The sequence below is a fragment of the Artemia sp. Qi Xiang Cuo genome, chromosome 6, assembly GCF_049724085.1.
Source record: "Artemia sp. Qi Xiang Cuo chromosome 6, ASM4972408v1, whole genome shotgun sequence".
Classification (NCBI taxonomy): domain Eukaryota; kingdom Metazoa; phylum Arthropoda; class Branchiopoda; order Anostraca; family Artemiidae; genus Artemia; species Artemia sp. Qi Xiang Cuo.
Window position 1 is genome coordinate 83,259,718 of NC_142799.1, and position 25,716 is coordinate 83,285,433.

A 25,716-nucleotide genomic window follows, 5' to 3' on the forward strand; every position below is an offset into this window, starting at 1 on the left:
CCAAGAAACGCTGATAGCTAGATGGCGTCGGTGATTTTTTTTTTTTTAGTCACTGGGGTCAATTTCGACTCCTATAAGTTGTCCATACTCTGCGGATGTGTAGTAAACGTAGTAGCAAAGGGGTTTACCCTAACGTATACCTCAATTTAATAGCGAAAAAAAAAGTTTTGCATAACAAATCTATTTATTCAATTCTTCTCGAGGTAATTATATGTTATCGTAAAACATCTATCTACAATTTCAAAAGAAAAGATGTATTCTTGGAAGTAATAGTAAAAATGATAAAAGCAAATCAGAAGAACATTGGTTTTTAAAAAAATTTCACACCCTGAGTTTCTTCGTCTAGCTGAATTATTTCCGCTTTGCGTTTCGATTCCAGTGATTTCAACGCTAGCATCAGTAATCCTTCGTCTAAATTATGGAACTCTAAAAAAAGGGAAAATATTATAGATTACAGTATAATATGAGAAAGACTGTGAAACACATGTAAAGTGAAAAATTTAAACATTGAGAACGAAAAGAGTCAAACATACAACGTCTGACAGCAAAGTTCTTGTGAGTTTTCTACTGTGGCGGCAGAAAACAATTAGGATTTCGAAGATTTATGATGTCATAATTAAAATTAAATTAAAATATACAGTAACAAGTAAAATTTAAACTAAGAAAGTGTTTTTTTTTAATATGCATATATGTAACAAAAAAAGCATAACAGCACAACAAATAGAAGAGTATAGCAAAGAGAGATAAAAAAAAGAAACAAAAGGGAAAATGAAAGAAACTCACATTTAATAAACTATATCATAGGCAGCGCTGCCTAAGTAAAAGAACGATGTTGGCACAATGTATTATTTTTTTTTGGGGGGGGGGAGGGGTGAATTTAGACCACGCCACTTCCTATCAAAGGAGTTGTCGTAGAAACTTGGAAAAGGGCTCATTCGATTGAAAATTGGAAGGGCTTATGCCCTTTTTAATAGTAAAAGTGATTGGAAGGCAACTAACACCCTTCCACGCCCACCATTTCACCAAGCACATCCAATTGAAATTTTGAGATAGCCATTTTGTTCAACGTAGTTGAAAGATCTAGAAATTATGTCTTTGAGGAGGGCACTCCCCCACAGTCCTCAGGGCAAGGGTTGTAATTTATGGCCTGGGGGCATATAAGGTATTTATTGAAAGCGTTGTCGTAGAAACTTCAAAAGGCTCATTCAATTGGAAATTCAAAGGGCTAGTTTTCAATGGTCGAAAGTGATTGGAGAGCAACTAACCCCCCTCTCACGCCCACCGTTTCCCAAAACACATCCAATCAAAATTTTCAGATAGCCATTTTGTTTAGCGTAGTTGAAAGTTCTGGTAATTAGGTCAATGAGGATGACAAACCCCCCACAGCCCTCAGGCAAGGGTTATAAGTAATGCCTTGGGGGCATATAAGGTTTTTATAGAAAGCGTTGTCGTAAAACTTAAAAAGGGCTCATTCAATTGGAAATTGAAATGGCTATTGCCCTTTTTAATAGTCGAAAGTGATTATAGGGCGACTAACCCCCCTCTCATGCCCACCATTTCCCCAAACACATACAATCAGAATTTTGAGATATCCATTTTGTTCAACGCAGTTGAAAGTTCTGGAAATTACGTCTTTGAGGGTGACCCCCCCCCCCTCCAACACTCTTCAGGGCAAGGGTTGTAAATTATGCCCTTGAAGCATATAAGGTTTTTATAAAAAGCTTTGTCGTAGAAACTTCAAAAAGGGCTAATTCGATTAGAAATTGAACAGGATAGTATCCTATTTAATAGTTGAAAGTTATTGCAGGGTAACTAATCCCCCTCTCACACCCACAACTTCCCCAAACACATCCAATCAAAATTTTGAGAGAGGCATTTTTTCAACGTAGTTGAGAGCTAAGGAAATTAGGTCTTTAAGGATGATAACCCCCCCCCCCCCACAGCCCTTAGGGTAAGACTTGTAAGGAAATACAAGGTTTTTACATAAAGCGGTTTTGTAGAAACTTAAAAAAGGGCTCCATCGATTGGAAATTGAGAGAGGTGCTGCTCTTCTCGATATTCGAAAGTAATTGAAGGCAACTAACCTCCCTCTCAAGCCCATAATTTCCCCAGACCCATCCAATCAAAATTTTGAGATAACCATTTTGTTCAACGTAGTTTAAAGTTCTGGAAATTACGTCTTTGAGGATAACAGCCCCCTCCCCATAACCCTCAGGGTAAGGGCTGTAAGTTATGCCCTGGGAGCATATAAGGCTTTTATAGAAAGTGTTGTTGTAGAAACTTCAATAAGGGTTCATTCGATTGGAAATTGAAAGCGCTAGTGCCCTATTTAATAGTCGAAAGTGATTGGAGGGCAACTAACACCCTCTCACACCCACCATTTTCCCAAACACATTCAACCAAAATTTTGAGCGTGCCATTTTGTTCAACGTTGTTCAAAGGTCCACAAATTATGTCTTTGAGGATGAAAACACCCCACAGCCCCCAGGGCAAAGGTTGTAAGTTATGTCCTAGGACCATATAAGGTTTTTATAGAAAGCGTTGTCGTAGAAACTTCAAAAAGGGCTCATTCAATTGGGAATTGAGTCAAAAGCAACTAGTATATGTCAACTAGCATATTTATATACAGCAAAATAAATAACTTTTCGGGTCATTGACAAAATAATGAACTTCCGGATTATTCACTAGATTATTTCCAGAGAGAGTTCATTGACAAAGTTCATTATTTTGTGAATGGTCCATAAAGTTGTTTATTTTGTTGTATATAAATATGCTAGTTTCAATTTTATTATTTTAGTATTTCTACTGAAGACGGTCGCTGTGTATGTGATCGAAATATCTGGACTTTTTACCTGTTTTTTCATTGTCTAAATAAGTGGATTTATCCTCATTTAAGAGTTTATTTGTTCGTCCTAGAACGGCAGTGTGGTCTAAGAAAACAACACCTAATTTGAAGGTGTTACGTCGAAAACTGTTATTTTTCTATTTATCCTTCGGCACCTGGGTCCTCTTAGCGCAAGGCCCAGAGGATGTAAGTTTTGAACCGATAAAAAACAGTTTTTTGTATTTTTTTTTTTGGCCCATTGTCTCGCATCTATTTTACATTAGATTCTTCATTCATTAATTATGGCCCTTGTTCCAGGAGCTGAGGGGGTCACCTCGTCTCTGAATGCAAGTTTATCGGACCGCTTGAAAATTCTGAACAAAATGGCTATGAGAATTTTGATCAGAAAATCCATCCCCGAAGCTGATTGAGTTGATTAAGTGCTGTGACCCTAGAATCTGAACTTCAATTGTAAATTAGATTTAATCAATTTGGTTTCTGAACAAAGCCGTATCCAGTATATATTTTTTTTTTTGGGGGGGGGGGGTACAGAAAAAACTTTAAAAAACGCATATAAAATGTGTTTATATGCATTTTGTTCGGTTCTTATGAGTAGGGCAAACATTTCGAGGGGGTCAAACCCCCTACATTTTATTACTCCCGTAAAAAAGAAAGGTAATAATCAAGATTTTGATGGTGTCCGTCCCATTACTCTTACTCCGGTTTTTTCGAAGTTATATGAAAGCTTTTTAGCTGAATGGTTGAAAGTAAAGATAATCACAAATGATGACCAAAGACAATTTGGAAACCTACGCTCTACATCTACTACCCACTATATCGTTCACCTTTTGGATACAACATGTAGCACTCTTGAAAAATCGAATACCTGGCTCAATGTTATTGCAGTGGACTTGCAAAAAGCTTTTGATTTAACCAACCACAATATAGAAATGCTATCTAATGACTTTCAAGTTGACCCTTATTTAATTAGAATAATTGCGTCTTTCCTTTCTAACAGAACGCAAGTCGTGAAATATCTGAATGTATATTCTGATCCCCTCCCAATTTATAATGGTGTGCCCCAAGGAACCCTCTTAGGTCCAATTTTATTTCTTACAATGATAAACAACCTTGGTGTTTATTTCCCGGATAGATGGAAATTCGTTGATGATCTAACTGTCTTAGAGACATGTTCCAAAACTTCCAAAAGAAACCCAATGTACATTTTGGAATCGATATCAGCCGAAGCTCTTACTGATGATATGAAAGTCAACCCTTTAAAGTCAACTGTTCTTACTATTAATTTTCTTAAAACTCCTCCTTCTTTCTCCTTTCCAATTTCCCCTGAAATGTCCGTTACCACTATGAAATTACTGGGCGTTACCATCTCAAGCGACTTAAAATGGGATTGTCATATTAATGACATCTTAAAACGTGCAAATGCCGCATTTTCCCTACTTAAACTCATTAAAAATTTTAAATGCCCAAAATCGCACTGTTTGAGGATTTTCCTGTCATTGGTACGCCCAACCCTTGAGTACGCCTGTCCTGTTTGGCATCCTGGCATTTCCATTGAATTGTCGGACAGAATAGAGGCAGTAAAAAAAAGGTGCTTAAGAATTATTTTCAATGGGGGGTAAAGTACCTTATATTTCCCTTCTTAGGAGAGCTAATCTTGTCACCCTTAAGGAAAGGAGAGCAAAAATTACCTTGCGTTTTGCTAACAATGCCCTTCATAACCCTCGAACAACTCCCCTTTTCCCTGGTCAATATTCACCCCTTCGACCCCCCCTCCCACGTTCTGTGTCAACAAAAATCCTCCTCGCCCCAATAAGAGTTTGCACTGAAAGATATAGAAGAACTTTTATCCCTTACACAGTTGACATTTTCAACCAGTGAATCTCCGCTGCCTCCCCCCCCCCGCAATCACTCTTTATCTCATAGTTATTAATTATAATGCCCATTTTGCAAATTTGGAGGTTTTATATTTATGTTTGTTAGTCACCAACTAACTTTTGTTTTTATTTTAATTTTACTTTATCCCCTTGTTAATTTTACGAGTTTTTTTTTTTGGGGGGGGGGTATTTTTGCTGACTTGACATTGGCCTTCTAATTTAATGAGTTTACTTTGTTTTCGTTTTTAATATTTTACGTATTTGACATTGCCCCTTTTATAATTTTCTGTTGTTTTTTGATTGTTTGTTTTTGTAGTTCTTTTTTCGCTGTATTTGACGCTAAAGTGCGAATTCGGCCCTTTTGGGCTTGTGATAGCCATTTTTCAGCAATAAATCTTATCTTATCCTCCTCAATAAGGCCGTGCTTATGAACTGCAGTATAGTTTTAGTTATTACCTTCATTGGCAGTATCTTCCCCTTGAGAGAGCTCAAAGAATGTGCAAACACTGTTCATCATTCCATTTGCATTGGCCCAATTGTATATCAAATTACCCCATTCTTCCGGTGTATGCCAAAAGACGTAAAATCTGAAACAAAAAATTAATTAACAGAAACTCATTAACATCAATAGCTTTTGTAATTTATTTCCACGAGCGAATGCTGGACCAGGGACATCCCTAACTACTTTTCACTGTGGGATGAGCTTCGTAAATTTTGCAGAGAACCATTTTTTCTTCGAAAAACCTTTAAACACCAACACTATTACTGACAAGTTGCATAGACCCAAAAACAGCGAGATAGCGTCATTTTGTTACGCCTGCCGCCACAATAAAATGACGCTATGTTGCATACTATGACGCTATGTTGCATAATAAAAGGATGCAACTCGACTTATAGTCGTGTTGCATTTATTGACTTTAGCAATAATATTTGTTATGTACCCATGAAGTGGCCAAGATTTTTTAGACCTCTCCCATCATTTCCTATATTTATCAAATTATTTAGTTTGTTTGATTTTCAAACATTTTGAAATTTTAATATACCAAACTAAGTAATGCAGAAATCATTTAGCGCTATAAAATGCTTCCAAACGTAAAATTGTCATGATCTTACAATTGGACCTTATCATTAGAGACGAGCAAAGCAGTAAAAACGGGTGAGCGTTGTGAAAACGTTGCGAAAATGTGAAAACGTTGATATTTTAAGAAAAAACTTGAAAACTTCATGGGACTTGGAGCTTGATACAAGCTCTATTCATAAATTCTATTGACACTAGAATGTCAAAAAGACTTAAACGAAATCGTCATGCAAGCAAATGGTGAACTATACAAAATTTTTTCGAAAATTTAAAAAAAAAACATAAAATCATTAAACTTTATGTGACGCCCTTCCTAGACATGTCCCTACGCTGCTCATCATTTTGTTACCAATGGGCTTTTAAATTAACATTTATGTTTTAGATTATCACATTATTTTTGTGGGTATAGACAAATCTTCCTCTGTTGCGAGTTTCCCCGGGTATACATAGGGCCTAAAATCCTCCAGAAACATATGCAAGATGTGGCCTCATTTGTGGCCAAAATTATAAAAATAAGTCAGAAAAAATACAAGAACTATGGGAGAATGAAAACATAAAGAGAGACCGAGGAGCTTAAATTGCACAGTTATAAGAGTTCGCAGAGCCTGGATCCTTGCATGTATAAACGCTCACCATCATCCAACTAACATTGGAAGTCATTAGACGAATTCTTAAAAATGACTGAATTACGTGACAATTTTAGAAGAAGTTAAAAAACCGTATGCATTATTAGAGTTTGTGAAACCTGGTTCTTTAAGCGGAACCAGGAACACTGTAATGATGAACACTGTTCATCATTACAATAACACTGACCCAAATAAAAACTAAACGAAGATGAACGTCTACAAGGCAACTGTTCAATCGATCCTGCTGTACGCCTGTGAAACTTGGCCTTTAAAGGCCGAAGAAACACGTTCACTAGAAGTATTAGACCATCGCTGTATGAGACACATACTACGGGTCAGCCGATGGTTTCATATCTCAAACGCTGAGGTTCGAAGGCGTTGTGCCCAGAAGGCCCCCCTCTCGGCAATCATAAAACAACGACGACTGAAATTCTTGGGACACACACTACAACGACCAGCTGGAACTATATCCCGCGATGTCCTCATCTGCGACCCCCTTTCAACTTGGAAACAGAGACCAGGCGGCCAAAGGAAGAATCTCTGGCAGACATTCAAGAATGACCTGGATCCTTGGGGTGGCTTTCGACGACACGGACGTCGTTGGGATAAAAACTGGCTGAAGATTGCAGAAGAGGCTGATGCTGACAGATCGTGTTGGACTACGTCAGTCATCCCATCGTCCATTGGTTCCGGGCAGTATGGACCATCGTCTGGTTCCCGCTGAAAGTAAAGTAAGTAAAGTAGGATCCTCTAGTCACTTACGCAGGAATGTACTTTAAGTGGGTGCCTAATTTGGCAAAAGAGCCAAATCATATAGGAATTGTCAGAAAAATGTGAGAATTGGGAAGGCTCATTGGAACCATACTGAAAAAATGATGGGACTGGACTTGGAGGGATTCATGACCTGAATAATGCAAAGGTTGTTTATTATTGCATTATTACTGGTCCAGTGGTATATAAGTTTAGTTATATACCGGCCCCATTTCGAAAATTATGACAAAACCGAACAAGTAGTTAGGCTTCTTGACACCTGAGTCTTACATGTGCAAACACCGCCCATGATTCCAATAGCTCTGACCCAAACTGCCAATTGCATTATCCCATTCTTCCAATGTGTAACGGAATGTTGAGATTGGACGCATACACTATACAGGTTCAGTTGGATTTTGAAATTGATAGTCAACACATTTTTGCGACAGCTGAATCGTAAGTTTGTAGAATTTTGCTTTCTTTTACTATTTTTATATGCATTTTCTTAATGTTTAATACACAATTATTGAACGCCTAATAGATCAAAGAAAATACAATCTTCTTTCTGAAAAATTTCCTGAAACCCACAAATCAACCAAATTTGCTTCACCGACCGAAACGGTCACAACAGGAAGGAACAGGTAAATTATGTGACAATTTTAGGGAATAATAGAAAGATCCGCACAAATCATCAGATTTCGTGGGCGTCGGTCCTTACATGTGCAAACACCGCTCATCATTCTATTAGCACTGATCAAATGGCAAATTAAAGTATACACATTACTCTAGTGCGTCCCCTAGCCAACAGGTAACCAGTGGCTTGTGCAATACCAAACATCCTCCACTCCCTACGTAGTAATTTATTTCAGGTGGAGGCTAGATTCGTTATAACAGACAAATTACACAGAAATTGTGCGGAAAACTAAAGATATTTCAATTTTTCGTCAGCTTTGCCAAAAAGTGTTGCACGAGCAACATTACGGATGGGTATCGTCATCATCAATTAAACGTTTCAAATTGCCGACACGTCGAAACCTTTGAAACGGGATGTCTCAAGAAAAATTTGCTCTTAAAAACTGATGACACGCTCCTTAAAGAGAATTTCAAGATGCACTGTTTCTGCTTAAAACCAGGGGCGTAATTTGCTATGGGGCAGGGAGGAGGAGACTGCCCCCTCCAGAACCAAGTTTGCCCCCAAACTTCAGTTTGCCCCTTCCCAGCTGAAATTTAGTTTCTGCAAAAAATGTTGTCAAAATTAAGATAAGCCTGCGCAATTCAAGTATCCAAAGAAACAGGTCAGTTTTCTTTAGTATACCTTTGCCTTTATGGTAACATATGAATCAATTTTAAGTTTTCTTTGTCATTTTCACATGATTTGGGAAAATGGCTCAAACTTTGCCCCCCCTCCCAGGATTTTGATAAAATTACGCCCCTGCTAAAAACTGATTCCATTCATTATTTACAAACACCCAATCAATGTAGTTGCTTTTAAATGGTCTGTTTATTCAAGCTAACACTTTGTTACTTTGCCCCAAAACATTAAACTTATCATTTGTTTAGGATTCTATTGACGGTAAACAATTTGGTTCCGGATCTTAACATCAAATACGCATTAAAAAGCAGTGGTATGTAATTAGCACAAGCAGCTAGACCTCTCCCCTGGGTTTCAACGTGCTGTGCAATTCTTGCTTACAAGTTACTCTCGATGACAGAGATGAAAACGAATTTTTCTCAAATGCATAGGCCTATAGGAAGCCAATGAAAGATGCACAAACTAGTAAAATTTGCAAAGCCGTATTCACTAAAGATGACCGTGGTCTAACAACCGATTAATATCCGAAAAATAAAACCTATTATTTGCTTTCGATGTTGTTGATGGTAAGGACGATTTAGCTGTAGAAAGAAATTTTCCTTAGCCAACGAGCTAAGGAAAACGAGCTAACGAGGCCCTTTTATAACGAGCTCCGTTTTTTATGTGTCCTGATTATTAAAAAAAAAAAAAAAAAAAAAAAAATCTGAGGGAAATAAAGGGCGAAGTTGAAACTTAAAACGAACAAAAATTATTGCTTCACAAGTCTATCTAACATACGTATATCGATAAAACTAGTGCAAATAAACCAACGGATGATATTTCCCTATGTATGTATGATTATAGAAAATTAGCGCTTTACTGAAAATACAAAACAATATAGTTTTGGTACAGTAAAAGCAAACCGATTAAGGACAATTTTCAGGGTATAAAAATAAAGTATTTTGGATTATTGTTGAATTTTTTACCATTTAGTTTAGTATCACTTTTACACCAGTCCTCTAGTATGCTGCAATCTGTGTCACCCGGATGTTCCTTCGTGTCCCAATGCTACTTCTAATGAAGATTGCCTCGTTGTTTTTGCTGATGAAAGTATTTTTGGGACTCTAGGGAAGACGGAATGTGATATCAGGTCTAACTTGGTGGCAATATTTGAGAGAGTAGTTTCATGGTTTCAACCAACGGATGATATTTCCCTACGTTTGTATAATTATAGAAAATTAGCGCATTACATAAAACGCAATACGATATAGGAGTTTTGGTACAGTAAAAGCAAACCGATTAAGGACACTTTTCACGGTATAAAAATAAAGTACTCGAATTTTGGATTATTGTCGAATTTTTTACCGTTTAGTTCAGTATCACTTTTGCACAATGAGCTCAGTCCAATGATTGACTCTCGTTTGGTTCTGAAAAAGACATTTCATGATTAGTTGGTAGACAACTAATCATGATCGTCCTAGCCGAGTGGATTGATGCGCTGGATTTAGAATCCTTTCTCCGAGAGGACGAAGGTTCGAATCCTAGTATACCCAATTATTTGGTTTGGGACGGGGATCAGTCGAGCGACTCTGTAAGCTCAGCGAAAGTCAAACTAGCTCTAATTGGGTACCTGGAGAAATATGGGGAAGGTAAATAGGAAGGGTGTGCGACAGCACAGGATGGTTGCCCCCCCCCCCATTGCACTTCCTGGTTGAAGGGCAAAGAAACGGAGATCAGCACCGCGGGTAGGGACTGTAAAGTCCAATGCCGTATTCTTTACCTTATCTTGTTTGGTAGACAAGTTCGAAGTGAAGTTTCTTGATAGTATTAGGACTATAGTATTACTTAGGAGGATATTAATTAATATTAATTAGGAATATAGTATTAAGAGAAATCTTTGCCCCTTTTTAATTTAAATTTCATGCAGAAGCAACACTGACATAAACTTTTTTATTTTTGGGGGGAGCAGGGGGGGGCAGCCTTCCTCATATACCGAATTATTTCTGCTCGTTTTAAGTTTTAATGTTGCTCCTTACTTCCAGTTGATTTTTTTAAATTAATTTGTGACGGCTTTTCAAATAATGCTCTGAAATCCCCTCCACCAGGGGTGTAATTTGCTATGAGGCAGGAGGATGAATGCCGCTCAGACAACAGCCCCCCCCCCCAGTTGAAGTTTAATGTCTTTGAAAATCTTCTCATACCTAAGATATACTTACATAATTCAAGCATCCACAGAAACGGGTCAGTTTTCTGTAGTATATCTTTGTCTTTATGGTTCTAAATGGCTTACTTTTCAGTTTTCGCTGTCATTTTCACTTTACTGGGGAAAATCGACACCAACTTCCTCTCCCCCAGGAGTTTTGACGAAATTACGCCACTGCCTGTCCCCCTCCCGTGTAAAATTGCTCCTGGAAAGTTTCCCCAGAAACTTTCCTTCCCATGGAAAACAAACAAGCTCAAAATCGCTCAAATTTTGGCAGTTAATCGTGACTTTTCGGCGTGGTAGGAAAAACAGTATTGGTTAAGAATTATCATAATCAGCCTTAACAAATACAGGTTCTATATATAATCAAATAGAAGAGACAAAACCATAATTAAAAAAAACGCCTTGTAAGAGAGTTGAACCCTTGACTCTCTTACTAAAAGTACGACCGTCAAACGACTGAAACTACCAACTCTGTTAACTCAATTTAATCTATTGATTTTTAACACTTTAATTATTGAACTTAAAGCCATCAACAACAAGAAGAACAATAGGGAATTCTTTTCGTAAGACAGGGGAATTCTAATTTGAATGAATGAATATTTCGGCCCTATGTCCAAGGGCCGTCCTCAGCAAAACAAAAATATGTAAAAGAAGAAAGACTTACAACAACATGCGACCGATAAAACTTAAAACGATTTTGTTTTTAAACAGTCCCAGCATCTTTACTTCAACCAGTTCAACCAGGACTGGTTGAAATCATAGCTATATAACGGAAATGGGGTTAGATCAAGATAAATTACTAGCCACACCAATGCCGAGGGTTATCATGTGTTGATAAATTACATGTTGATAATTTAAACATAAAATAAATTCAAATGAAATCCTTAAGGTCTTAATCTTATTTCTGCTAAAACAGTTGAGGGCATTCTCAATTTGGCATTTTCTACAATTTTGAAAACGTGAATTTTTTAGAACCAGCAAGTCTCTTCTGTTCCATTCTCTGCGATGATCCGGAAACAGCAACTTCTTTGGTTGCTACTTCTGTCAATCCTCCAAACTAAAACCGTAATTCCAACCTCCAATTCACACTAGATTAGCATTTTCTCCATTCCGGTTTTGCGAAATATGGCAAATGGAGATTGGTTTTTACTTATTCAGTTTGCGGATTGGTAAAAAAAAATGCCACCAGATGTAGCTTTTGTGCAACATAGCTGGAAATAGAACAGTGGAGACTAACAGTTTCCAGGAAATGCACACTATCAGATTTGCAGACATTCTGAATGTTTGGAATTCTCATGTTGTAATTAGGAAAATGTCTTCAGTTTCAGGATGTAATGAAGGAATTACTTACTTACTCTTTTGTGTGTCAACCCAATTTGCTGCTTTTCTGTCTCTAAGACTTTCTACTACAGTTCTAATGGCTTCTTCTGAAAGTTTTCCTGAAAGTAAGAATTGGGTCAGGTTTTATAATATACAAAAGTTGGGTTTTGTCTTAGTGTTAGGAATCGAAGCTATTCTTTTTTCTTTATAAGGAGATTATCCCTTAAGCTTTTGACAATATCCACCCATGAGGGCTGAGGAACCAAATAGATCTATCAAGCATTGTTATATACAGCCAACGATTTTTTCAAATGAACTCATTTTAAAAAAAGCGAGTTTTCACTCCTTTGTGTTGAAAACTGTCTAGATTTTTGCCCTAATACCTCAAAATTTTTTCTAAGTGATCCACATTAACTTAGCAAGGCAGGTCCAACCCCAATTTCCCAATGTGCGCTGTGGGATGGGGGGGGGGCTTCTACGAATTTGGATGTCGGAGCTATAACCACTCAACTCATTGTAGCACAAAGCTGTCGGAGGCCAAAAATACCAGCCCAGAGCCGTTGCTTCTTCTCCACCCCATTTTTACATTAAGGGTAATATATGACTCAATGCTGCACATACATCAAAAACATACACTCGCATACAATTACATTATGCTGCCAGTATACACGATGATATACTGCAACTCAGCGCTACACCTTTGGTAGGATTAACTGAAATCAGAATAAATAAAATATATATTTAGGCCTACTACCTTGACAAAACAGCATTGTACATTTTATTTATAATGGGCCCAGTTATGCTTGCCAGATATGGCAACGCTCGTAGTCATATGTCTAGGTGTTTGTCAGCTGCAACTAGATCTCTGTGGGTCACTAGGTCTAAGTCTGTTACCCGACAAAGTTTGTTTCAAATACTCACGACAGTGCATTTCTTTCTTTTAAGTAATCAGAGTGAGCTGTGTTCCTGCGTGTTGGTCATCTTGACAATTGGTGACAGAAGGGCACAAAGCACCTCAGAAGGAGATAATTGGAGGTGCTTGTAAGAAATAGTTAGTGAAGACATATCAAATGTGACACACGTCAAATAGGTAGTACCTGGTCTCTGAGAATGCTATACATGTTCAAAGACTTCATCATTGAAAAAATTCGAAAATACCAATAAATGCTTGCTTTTATGCAAGTAAAAATAGACTGGAGTACAGGGGGAAGGAGGCGTTCATTTCATCCCATGTCAAACTCTCACATCGTCCCAGGTTTCGATGGACTTTACATCATGGCTGTAGACTGATTCGGTGAGGAAATAAATGAAATCTGGATTCGGTTCAAACACAAGCTAAGTCCGAACTCGGTGCAAATTAGCTCAGTCCTGACTCAATACAAAAACGAGCGAAGTGATGATTCGGTGTGTTTTTGTGTTTAATTGTTTGTGCTTTATTCCATTGTCTTTTGTTTTGTGTTAATTTTAGTTTTTCGTTTTTTTTACTTTTGTACTCCACTTTTTCCCTTTTTGTAAGTGGATAGGAAATAAATTATTAATTTATAAAATGCCTTGAGACCTTGAGAATAAATTCGCAAATTTAATATATAATTTCAACCAGAAAATTATGAATGAGTGAATGCATTTCAAGCTAAAAAAAGAAAAAAGAAAAAAAAGACATGTCCCTAGCGAAGTGAAAATTAAGTACAAAAACAAACAAAAATAAAAGCAGATGAGAGTGTATAAATTTAAACGAACAAATCAAGACTAAACTAAATACAAGACACGACAAAGGAGAGACACACAAATAACAACGAAGAAAACAACAACTAGATAACTGATACAAGAAAGCGACCTAGCATTCGTTTCCTATTAAATTTTTACAAAGTTTTTGAGTTCTCTTCTCCTTAATCATGCACGGAGCGGGGATACTGTAATAATTAATTTAAAAACTAATTTTTTTCGCGGGAGGTAAAGAGCGAAGTTGAAACTTAAAACGAACAAAAATTATTACTTCACAGCCTATCTAACATATATCAATAAAAATAGTACAAATAAACCATCTAATTATGTTCCCTATGTTTCTAGGATTGTATAAAACTAGCTCTTTACTGAAAACACCAAAGTCAAGCATAAAAAACAGGAATATTGATTTGGGAGTCAAAGTGAGTATGTAGCCTGACAACAATAGACTAATCTTTAAATTTTTTTTATAGTCTTACACCAGTTGTGACATCAGTAACTTTCAGTATATAGAAATATTGGATTGATTTATCAGGTTAAATTTTTGTCTTGTCAGCTATAGTACCAAAAGTGAGTAATATACAATCTTAAATTGTAAGAAGTATGCTTAAGTATTATTTGAAATGAAGATGAAATAAGGTATCAAATGAACCCTAGAAATCCAGTTATTTCTTTATATACAACACTAAATTTCAAGCTATGATACAAATTCTAATGCTAGTCTATAGTCCTAATACTATCAAGATGGCTTTACTTCGAACTTGTCAACAAGCTAATCATGATATGTCATTTTCAGAACCAAAACAAGAGCCAGTCATTGAACTGAGCTATTGTGCAGAAGTGATACCAAGTTAAACGAAGACAAAATAAATCAACCATCCTAAAATACTTTATTTTTATTCCGTAAAAAGTGTCCTTAATTGGTTTGCTTTTACTATACAAAAACCCGTATATTATTTTTTGTTTTCAGTAAAGCGCTAGTTTTCTACAATTCTAGAAACATAGGGAAACATAATTAGTTGGTTTATCTGTACCAATTTCATTGATATATGTTATAGTTAGGCTGTGAAGTAATAATTTTTGTTCGTTTTAAGTTTCAACTTCGCTCTTTACTTCCCTAGGAAAAACCTTGTTTTTTTTTATTAATCTTTGTTTGTTTTTGATTAAAATTTAATGTAGAAACAATGCTGCCATGATCTTTTTTATTTATACGGAATAATGTATGTTTGCTTTATGTTTTAATGTCACTCTTTAGTTTCAGTTGAAAACTTATTTTTAATATAATTTCTAATTATCCCCGATCTAGGAGAGATAAGACACCTAGAAAAAACTGCAAACAACCTTGACTGCTACGAAAAACTTTCAATCTTTAATACGATGTTCAGTATCAATACTTCACAAAACAATACATGTTTTTTAGAAAAGTTTGGTTTTCGATTAGCAAAAAGCTGTTTACAGTCGGTCGACCTTGCTTGAAAAGGTCATAATGAAGACAAGATTTTATAAATTACCTACTGACTAGCAGAAACTAGAAGGCTACCATAACAACAGAGAGCTCTTTGAGGGTTCATTTAAAAGCTTATATTTATACCTAATCACTTTTTGTAAATTTGACTTGATAGCACATTCCCATAAAGTGCGCTTTCGGTTGTTTCCCCCATTTTTTTAAATGAAAAAAGTGCCTTTTCCAATGAAATGACCAAAAAATGATGTTTTTCAAAACATAGGCAGGAGCAAAAAACTCAGGGGCAAGGACGCCACTTTCCCTCAATTACCGCCGTTAGAACTAGCACACAGGCCCCATCGTAGAGTGAAGTTTGAAGGTTCAATTCAAAACTGTTGATCATTCAAGCACAATTTTTGTTAGATTTTCGGTTGAAAAGTCTTAGTTTTAGTTTTTTTTCGCAATAATTTTTTCTTTTAAAATGAGTGGGCGATCTATGAAACTTTCTAGGAGGGTCTAGAGGCGAAGCATATGTGAGGGGTTTTATAAGCCTCCAGTTAAGGGCTTTGGAACATAATTATTACAATGGTACCGTTCTAGGTTGCAGCTACCGCTGCAACCATGATCTTTGCTCGTTTTTTTATTAAAATGTAATGTAGAAACAATACTTGTATGATCTTTTTATTTACACGAAATAATTTCTGTTCGTTTTGAGTTTTAATGCATCTCCTTACTTTCAATTGAAACCTTCTTTTTTTTATATAATTTCTAATCATCACCGATCTAGGGGAGATAAGACACCTCTAGCGAATTGAAGATCGGACAATTCAATTATGTTATACTAATTTCATAATCTAAATATTTGGCATTCGGTGAATTTCTTTCTCTTCGAAATCATTTTGCGAGCTTCATGTCTGCTGACCGTGTTAAAGACAAAATTTTCATTGCAAATTCTACCAAGGAACTAGCTAACATTGAAATCTAATAGATGGTAGAATTTGTAAAAACCTAGTAGATATGATCAATAGCTTTTAAATGAGCAATTAAACACCTCTCTACAATGGTGTGGTAGCCTGCTAAGGTTGCAGTAGCTTCCTGATGAGCAGACGATTTATGAAACTTATTAATGGGGATGGGAGGGGTATAAAAGGGGGGGGGGGCTTCTTGTAAACCTCCAGTGAAGAGTTTTGGAACATAATTATTACAATATTACCATTTTGTGCTTCCAGGTTTTTCCACTTTAGAAGTGGCACAAAAAAGGCTGTTTTTAGTGCTATATAGCACTTACCGATGGTGACGAAAGCTCGTAGATGAGTAATAACTTTAAAATGAGCCATTAAATACCTCTATAAGAAGTTCCCATAGCCCACGGGCTCCAGCTTTTGCACTTTAGACATGCCCCCAAAAGTGCCATTTGACAGTTGCAGAGGGTGGAATTTATAGGAAGAACGTAGACGTGAGCAATATTAGCTATTAAATATAAGTCTACGATGTTCTCGTAGCCCGACAGCCCCAATCCTTGAGAAATGGCACAAATAGTGCCAATTTTAGTGCCATGTGGCACTTGTAGATAGCAGAATTTACAAAAAGCACGTAGATATGATGAATAGCTTTTAAAGAATGCATTAAGTATCTCTCTATGATGTCCTGGTAACCCACTAGGCCTGGAAAAAAAGAAGAAAAAAAGGGAGTCAGATAAGTGATACTAATGCAAAAAAAAGTGATTCCATGCCGTTCCATGGTTTTCGACCATGCTGATTCCAATTGTACACTTTTCATTTTGATCTGACGCCATTTTCGAGGGGTTTCACAGTTTTTTGAAATCACCATAAATTTCTTTTCGCAATAGACTTTTACTTTTAAGACGAACCAAAATAATAGTTACCATTCCTCAATTAGTGTTGGATGGCAATTCGTTTCCACCAAGCAGTTTTTTCCTAAACATGTTTTTTTACTTTTGGTTCTGACCATCTTAAAGATTTCATAGTGAATTCTTCCAACGGACTAATGAAACTTACTAAGGGGACTGGGAGGGGGAGTATACGATGAGGGTCCCTTGTAAATCTCCAATTAAGAGTTTTGGATCATAATTATTACAATGGTAACGTTTTATACTTCGAACCTTTTCAACTTAAGAAGTGGCACAAAAGATGCCGTTTTTGTGCTATTTGGCACTTACGGATGGCAAAACTGATTAAACTCACGTAGATATGAGCAATAGCATTCAAATCAGCCATTAAACATCTTTTTAAGAAGTTCTGGCAGTCCACTAGCCCCTAGCTTTTCCACTTAAGACATGGCATCAGTAGTAACATTTTTAGTGCCATTTGGCAGTTGCAGGTGGTGGAATTTATTAAGAAAAGGTAGATTTGAGAAAAAGCTTTTATGTTATCAATGAAACTTCTGTTAGCAGATTTTTGGTAGCTCGCTAGCCCCACCCCTTTAAAAACGGCACATAAAGTGCTATTTTTTTGCCATATGGCATATCAAGATGGTGTAATTTATGAAAAGCACGTAGATGTGAGAAATAGCTTTTGAATGAGCCACTAGGCATCTCTCTATGATGTTCTGGTAAACCGCTAGCCCTGGGGAAAAAATGGAAAAAAAGGAGACAGACCAGTGCTACCCATACAAAAAAGTGATTTTCTTATTTTTTAAGTTTGTGGACTGTTATTTCCCTGAATGAGCTTTTAGACTATGCTGATTCCAATGGTACACTTTTCATTTTGATCTGACGCCATTTTCGATGGGTTTCAGGCTTATTACGAAATTACCATAAATTTCTTTTGGCAATAAACTTTTATTTTATAATACAAACGGAAATAATAGTTACAATTCCTGAATCAGTGTTAGATGGTAATTTTTTTTTCACTTGGCAGTTTTTTTCTAAACGCATTATTTAACTTTTGGTCACTATGGGCCGTGGTTCGCTCTTCACTAGGTTGCAGCTGCCGCTGCAACCATGATGACTATTAACTGAGCTACGCTTCCAGCGAATTATGGCAGTGGAAATCTCTGAATCAGCAGAATGAAGAGCGCATCATACACTTATTTTTATCTGACAGAAGAGGTTAAAACGGGGAAAGCGTTAACACATATGGTGCTATTGTTACCACGAAAAAGTGGACTCAAGTCTACCGACCCAAAGAATTCTTCAAAAAAAGTATACTGTAAGCTTTACTGATAAAAGCATACTGTAAGCTTTTCGGGCATTTCTAGGAAAACAACAATTAATGAATAGGATTTGACATTATTGTTGAATGACAGGCTTACAACTTTTTAAGTATTACTCTGGAGGTAGGATCACTCCTGTTACGGGCAAAACCTGTTGCCCCGAAATGTTCTTCGAACATAAAAGGCGTTTTGTACATTTCAATCATCGATTAATGGAGAACATGTTGATTTAACGTCACAACCAATAGGTGGGTCAAGATATGTAATGCGTATCTTAACGTACCAGTATACGTTTTATAATGTTGTCACCGAGTTATACTTAGGGGACAGGATTGTTCCAATTATTGTCAAAAAATATAAACTCAGCATTTTCCCATATGAATTTTTAATCGCTGCGAAAACCTTTTCGAAATGGGAAAAAGAGTGACTTAATCGTCAGCATAATTAAGCACTATTAAATCAAGGTCAATTTGTAGAAAACCAAAGTTAACCCCATGCTTAATTTCAACAATACTTTTCTTGTAAAAAGACGGCAAAGAATAGGAATGCTCCTTGGCAGATCCCTTTACGTAGTGGGATAATCTGACACAATTTTCATCTCAATCAGCACGCTAATCTTAATTATCAATTTATGTTTCCGATCCAGGCTATGAAAAAAAAAACTACCAACTTATCAAGACCAAAATTATACGCATTCAACAACAGCTGGCTATGAAGGACAGGTCGGAACGCCCGACGTACATCTAAAACCGTAATAACAAAAATCTCCTGTCTGATCATACTCGAGGAGATTATAAATAAAGTGATGCACACGTTCTCTACTGCTACCTTTAGAACTATCACAAACAGTAATTGGTCGATACGAACTACACTGAGATAAATCTCTACCTTTTTTGGAGTGATAAAATTTCAATATACAACTGGCTAATTGCTAGAAAAATGTGGAATAATTTTAGGGCAATAGTTTGCAAAGCAGCAGAAGATGCCTCGAGAAGGAAAGTAAGATACGCGAATAGCGAAAAATACTTTAATCATGGAAGAACAGAGAAGAGGACAAGTAGTTTCTGAGTGAAAATAAACGCAGAGAATGGGAAGAAAAAAAGATATTAAAGTGTGAATTAAGGAATTATGAATGAGAGGCCATGGATAAAATTGCCAAAGATCCGGAATGTGCAGCCAGATGGCATAATAGTAAGATATCATATTGGTATGCTAAGATATTGAGACGAAGTAGTCAATCTGCTTTGGACTTCTCCCAGTTCAAAATAGGAACAGGGGAAGCACGCCAATTGAGATAGTGACAGAGGAGGAGCAATTGACTTCCTAGATCTCCCCTTTCCCTCCATAGTTCCTAAGAAATACCTTTTTTTGGTGTTTTTATTGAAAATTACCTTTTTTTTATTTTCTTTCAAAAAATAGAAAAAATTCCCCTAGATTTTCAATCGGTTAGTGATAAAGTCAATCAGCGATAAGGAAAGTACCAAAGAGAGACAGGCAAAACATTCAGAGAACGTGTTAGACTGTGACAAATTTTTAGGAATTGGTGTAGATAAGAATGAAAATTTTTAGTCAATGTCGAAGTAAGGGAGAATTTATTTTGCAAGGAGGGATTACAGCCAGTACAAAAAGAATTGAAAAATCATAATACTTCATGTGCTGGACTGTGTTGGCATTGGACGACTTGGTCCTGCGGTGATTTTTAGAACTAGTAGTAGTAATTGTTCATGCCAAAATGGCCTAAATTAGCGTTTGTTGCACATCAATACTATAATATAAACATGTCAGTTGTCTAACAATCAATAGCAAACAAAACATAATGCAAGTATTAAAATTCACTTAACAAACAAATAATGAAACAGAACCAGTACCAACTTAAACTTAACTTTCCTAAGATAAAAAAAAATGTAAAATCTCTATAAACACCAACAAGGGAAAAAAATGCTAAAGGAATATTAATTATTGCTGAAACTTGAAAAATACATGAAAATAAATTTTCAGATATCTTGATCTATTCAAGGATCCCTTCTAGCGCTCTTATAAATAATTTTCTTCGACAAACCTTCTTTCGAGATTTATTTACTTCTGGTGGGTGCATTATGAAATTTTTCAGTGAATTAACTAAGCAGGATTAGAAATTGCCTTTCACTATAATATCTTCAGGAGATATGGACGATAAAAAAAATAGTCAGCTGTTAAAGACATGACAAAATGTGTTCTAAATGTAAAAAATGAAATAGCAACTGAATATTTTTTGGATTAACATTAACAAAATGTAAGATTAACTAAATGTAAAAAGTCATCAAAAGGGAATTAACATACGTTTAAACAAAAAGAACAGTGAACATGAAATATAATTTGTTTTTAAATTGGCGAAGTGGAAAGTTACATAATCAATTTTTTGACAGATTAGGAAAACAAAGACTTCAATAATTAATTAAAAAGGCTACCATATGCAGTCATTGGGAGCAACAGGAATCAAAATTAGGAAAAAGAAAACGGGTGAAAAATCAGCAAAAAACAAATTAAAACATACGCCGCCAAACAGTTAAAGAAGGTGTAGCATTCTTTTTAAGGTTGAGTTGTCATTGGTAATCAATAGATTCTTAATGATCGAATTTTCAGGGACAAAAAGCATTCTCATATTTAACTATTTAGCTTTGCACTGCTAACTTATTTTCAACGTGACAGCACTGACGAAAATATGGTACTACTTTATAAGCCTCATAATTTTTAGATATCCAAAAGAAAAATGTTAGGAGGTTGTGGTTTCAGTTATGAATAGGCTTAGTCCTAAGATGGGCCCAGGAAAAAAAATGTTTTATTTTGATGTCCTTGGTACTTAATGCAACATTAATAAAATATAACGCAAGTGTAAAATGAACAATAAAAAAGCCTAAAAGCAGCAGTAGTAAGCACTAGTAGTAGTTTAGTAGCAGTGGTAATAATAGCTTGCAGTAGTAAGGGTACTTCTATTATATCACGGCATGCAATGTCAGCAGCCACGACTCTAGATCTTTGAAGTTTAGGTTGGAATCAGCACTGAAGAGGCTTATCTTATGGTTTTCGAGAAATAAATTGACTATGAATTGTACTAAGACAAAATTTATCATCTTCTCTCGTACTGGGAAAACAGCACCGGAAATTATGATGATTAATATTCAAGGCCTACCCATTGAAATTGAAAGAGTTGATGATATTAAATATCTCGGAATAATACTGGATTCAAGTTTATCATTTAAAGGTCATGCAATTTATGTTCGAATGAAACTGTCGAGAAATATTGGAATGATGAATTCTTTGAAATTTATTATACCGTTTTTAGCCCTGAAATCCCTTTAGCATTCTCTAGTACTTTGATATATAAATTACTTTCCCATTATTTTTTGGATACTTTTAAAACTCATATTCTTCCTTTTCAGAGGCAACAAAATAAAACACTGCGTCTATTAAAATATTGCCTGCCTAGCCCGTTTTCTTACCCTGGTAAATCGTCAACAAAAAGTATGTGTCACATTTTAAACATTCTTCAAATGGATTTTTTTCTTTCTTTCCAATCTATTCTTTATACGATATTACATGTTCAATGTCTTTTGCTTGATTATTTTTATTCGTACAATAATTTTTTGATCAGGATGATAATCCGGTTTTGCATGCATATTGGACCCGTGGCAGTTCTGTAGTCCGTCAGGCTTTAATAAAATCTGAAAGGTCCCGTTTTTCACCAAGGCATAGTATTATAAATAATTGGAATAAATATCATAGTTTTGTAGATTTGAATGATTCGTTGGTTAATAATAAAATTAGATTAATGAATCACTTTATCACTATTTATTAATTTGATTTTTTTTCTGGGGTGGATGCTCCTCATTTCACTTTATTTATTTGGTTATTTTGATTTTATTCGGATTTTGTTTGTTGTTACCAAATGGAGAGTTGAAGAGTAATCTTTTTATTCCAGTATCTGGAGATATTATTACTTATTTATTGTTGAATGTATATAAACCCACACACGAGTTATTCTCACTGTGGGTCATTAATTTGATGTTTTTGTCAAAACATTATTTATTGATTAATAAAGAACTTGAACTATTCACAGTGAAGGATAGTCCCAGAAAAAACAGAAACAAACTCACTGTTTATTGACTTATTGTTAAACAGTGGACACGAATAGGCTTCATTGATGTCTAAAATAAATATTTTGTTTCCTTTACAATATTCAAGTGCTAAGTTTCTCCATGCTTCTAATTGCTTATTTCTTGTATCTTCATTTGGCTGGAGTCTGAAAAAGAACATGACTTTAGCCAAAACATAGACAAAGATGCACTTTTGATAGGCTGGAATACCCCTAGATCATTAAGTATATTAATATGAATATCTTGTTTTCATCCTCAGCATGGGTGCACACTTTTGTGACACTATGAGGAGGATGAGCGTGGAGACATCCCCTTCCCAAAAACCCGAAAACTCAGTATTAGTACACGGTAAAGCACAAAAGCCTCAATGGAATAGAAAACCAACATTCAATTGAGAATATGTATAGCTATTATACATACACTTTAAATGTTTAGCATAATGTTAGACATGCCTGTTTTAGCCCTTAGGAAATCATAAAATCATGAGCTTATTGAAGAAAGTAGACATTCTATACAGATTATAGCATAAAAGAACTAAGTTTCTCTATGCTTCTAATTGCCTATGTCTTTTTTCTTTATTTGATTGAAGGCAGAACATTGCTAGAACAAATTGTAACATCAGCAGTCCGTCATTTACCTTAAATAACAGTTGCCAGCAAAGCAAGGTGGTGATAGATCCCTGTAGATTTCTCACTGGTGATATGTAACTGAGTCCCAATGGAGCTTCCAGTTAACGTTGACGCTAGTTGGGAAAACAGGTTTTGACTGTTTTTATCAAATTAAACATTCCCTCCTCTTAAATTTCGTAAGCATAAAATAGGCTACATCAAAAGGCTGAGTTAAGTGGATGAATTGGGTGTTAGACAGACAAAACGCACAAAGTTTTGTCAAACAATTTGACCGCCTTTAAATAAAGAGAGAATGATAAGTTGCCCCCTACCATTACTTTTGGGCCCTCTTGCTTTGTCTGTGCAGGAAGAATGTGAAATATGGCCATGATAAGCTGGAAAAGACATGCATGATTAAGTCCATTTATGGGCATAACTCTTTTTGATCCTTGGGTTTTGGGTCTTCATTATTTTAAAAATGTTATATGTGAATATCTCCAGAAATAGTTGTCACTTCAAAAACTCCTTAAATTCCATGCTTAAGTTAAAATAAATGGTGTGTGGGAAATTTGATAAAAAAAAAAAAACTTTGATTTCATCAAGTTCCAAAAATTGGCCTTAAAATAAATTTAATCTTGAGGGTTATAGTCAAGGAGGGGTTTAAAGCTTCACATTGTTCTAGACCATGATAAAGTAGGCCAAAGCATAGGAGCCTGTAAGGTAAAACAAATAATGACAGTCAATTAAGAACATTGTGTATTACTATTAATATATTGTTATAATATCACATGTCTTTTTTTACAAATAGTGCACAAGAAGATAGTAAAATGCTATTTAGTTTTCTGAGTTGACAATCTATAAAAGACAAATACTGGTAAGATTTAACCTGAAAACTATGACATGATGCAGTAAGTTTAGTAAAACAGTTTTCCTGGCTAGTGATGAGTGTTTCAGTCAATTAATTTTTGAATACTCAGAAGAGATCATACTAATTTTTTTTTCCTAAAGGCAAGCAACTTGTCAAGTATTGAATTTGACAAGTTTTATATGTAGTTTGGAAAGCATAGCCTGATTTGTCAAAGGGATCAAGTTGGAATTTTCAGGATAACTATCTTTTATAGGTGGGGGGGGGATTTGGAATTTTGCAGAAAGGGGCAACCTATAATTTCCAGTCCTAACAAAATATTCTATACTATGGTTGTCTATACTATACAAGTTCATATATATTTAGGTTCTGACAAGTACTGGCAGGGTTCTGGGATTTAGATCTAGTGTCTTTTTCCACAGAATTATGGTCAAAATATAAAAAAAAGGTTGACTACCTAACATTTTAGGCCCCATGCCAGAGATACAACTTGATACCAACAACTAGAGAATAGTTGTGATAAAATATAAAATAGTATGGATTAAAACCGAAAAAAGAGAAAATGTACTCTTAGAACATTAGAAATGAAATCAACAGATATCACCATTCTTCACCACATCAAAATTAGAATATTCTTTTTAAACTCTTTTATTTATTACAATAGTTTAATTATATTTTTTTAAACAAAAACTTCATTTGAATCAACATATATTCTAGACACCTTGCTACTCTACAAATTAATTATGGTAGCATACTCTTCAAAATATCTAGAAGCAGCAACACAATATTCCCCAAAATACTTTTCCTTAATATAGAAAGCTAAGACATGAGCTCAAATAATGAACCCAATCATCATTCTTATCTTTAAATACATAGATAAGGTACATTTTAGTTGTGTTTAAGGCCTAAACTTATATTGTGAGGCTTTTCTTTTTTACTCTACAGAGTCACATGTATATTTCTTGACCCAGTAAAATTAGAGAAAACACTGGGAAAAAATTTGAGCCATAGTCACCTGTGGAATGTTCCTTGGAGGCCTGAGCTCTCACACAAGAAGTTGGAAAGGGTCCTAAATAGCCAACAATTAACCACTTCTAGTATACTAGAATCAGGTTAAGCTCAATCTGAAAAGCACAAGCACTCTTGCAAAAACTTTGCACCCATGAATGGCACTGTAGTCAATTGATTTTGGGGCATAGCCATACTTCATGTATGAGAACCAGAACTTTATTTACAGCAATATTTTTGAAAGATCCAACCACAAGTCAAACAAGAATAAATGAGTTCTTGCAATATCCAAAGAAATTGTTAAATGAATTGTCAAACACTGTTAGAGTAAATAGTGGTCTAACTTTTAAAGTCTTGTCAATAAAAGTTACACCATTTCAGTGACTGTTAGAGATTCTAGTGCTGAGGGGTATACGCTTAGTTGTTTTTTTTTCTGTTCTGGCCTTTGACTTGCTATGTGAGGTTGACTGAATTTTAAGAAAAACAGCGTCCATATTCCATTGATTACCCAATTATTTTCATAATCTTTGTCTCTTCATCCTAATAACTTAACTTTATACTAAACATTGTTTGATGGTTCACTTTCAGGAAATTTGTATTCTTGCTACCTGCCCATAGGTGTAGCAAGAGGGCCCATGTTACCCCTAGAAAATTCCTCAAGAGTAAAGCTCAAGTCTGACAAAGTACCATAAATTTGCCCTCTACACCCCCCCCCCCTCCCTTGAAAAATATCCAGCTAAGCCCATGCAATTGCCTGTAAAATATTCCTCCT

General features: G+C 35.6%; 1 protein-coding gene across 1 annotated transcript; it reads right to left on the bottom strand.

Annotated features, from left to right (window-relative positions):
• Nucleotides 1-233: 233 nt before the first annotated feature.
• Nucleotides 234-25,581, bottom strand: Vps25 (vacuolar protein sorting 25). Its single transcript, XM_089091182.1, has 5 exons — nt 25,553-25,581; nt 22,464-22,675; nt 12,022-12,109; nt 5,176-5,306; nt 234-426 (listed from the first exon to the last, which is right to left on the bottom strand). Exons 1-5 carry the CDS (start codon nt 25,579-25,581, stop codon nt 311-313), a joined length of 576 nt encoding a protein of 191 aa, XP_088947308.1. The 3' UTR covers nt 234-310.
• Between the last annotated feature and the right edge of the window lie 135 nt (nt 25,582-25,716).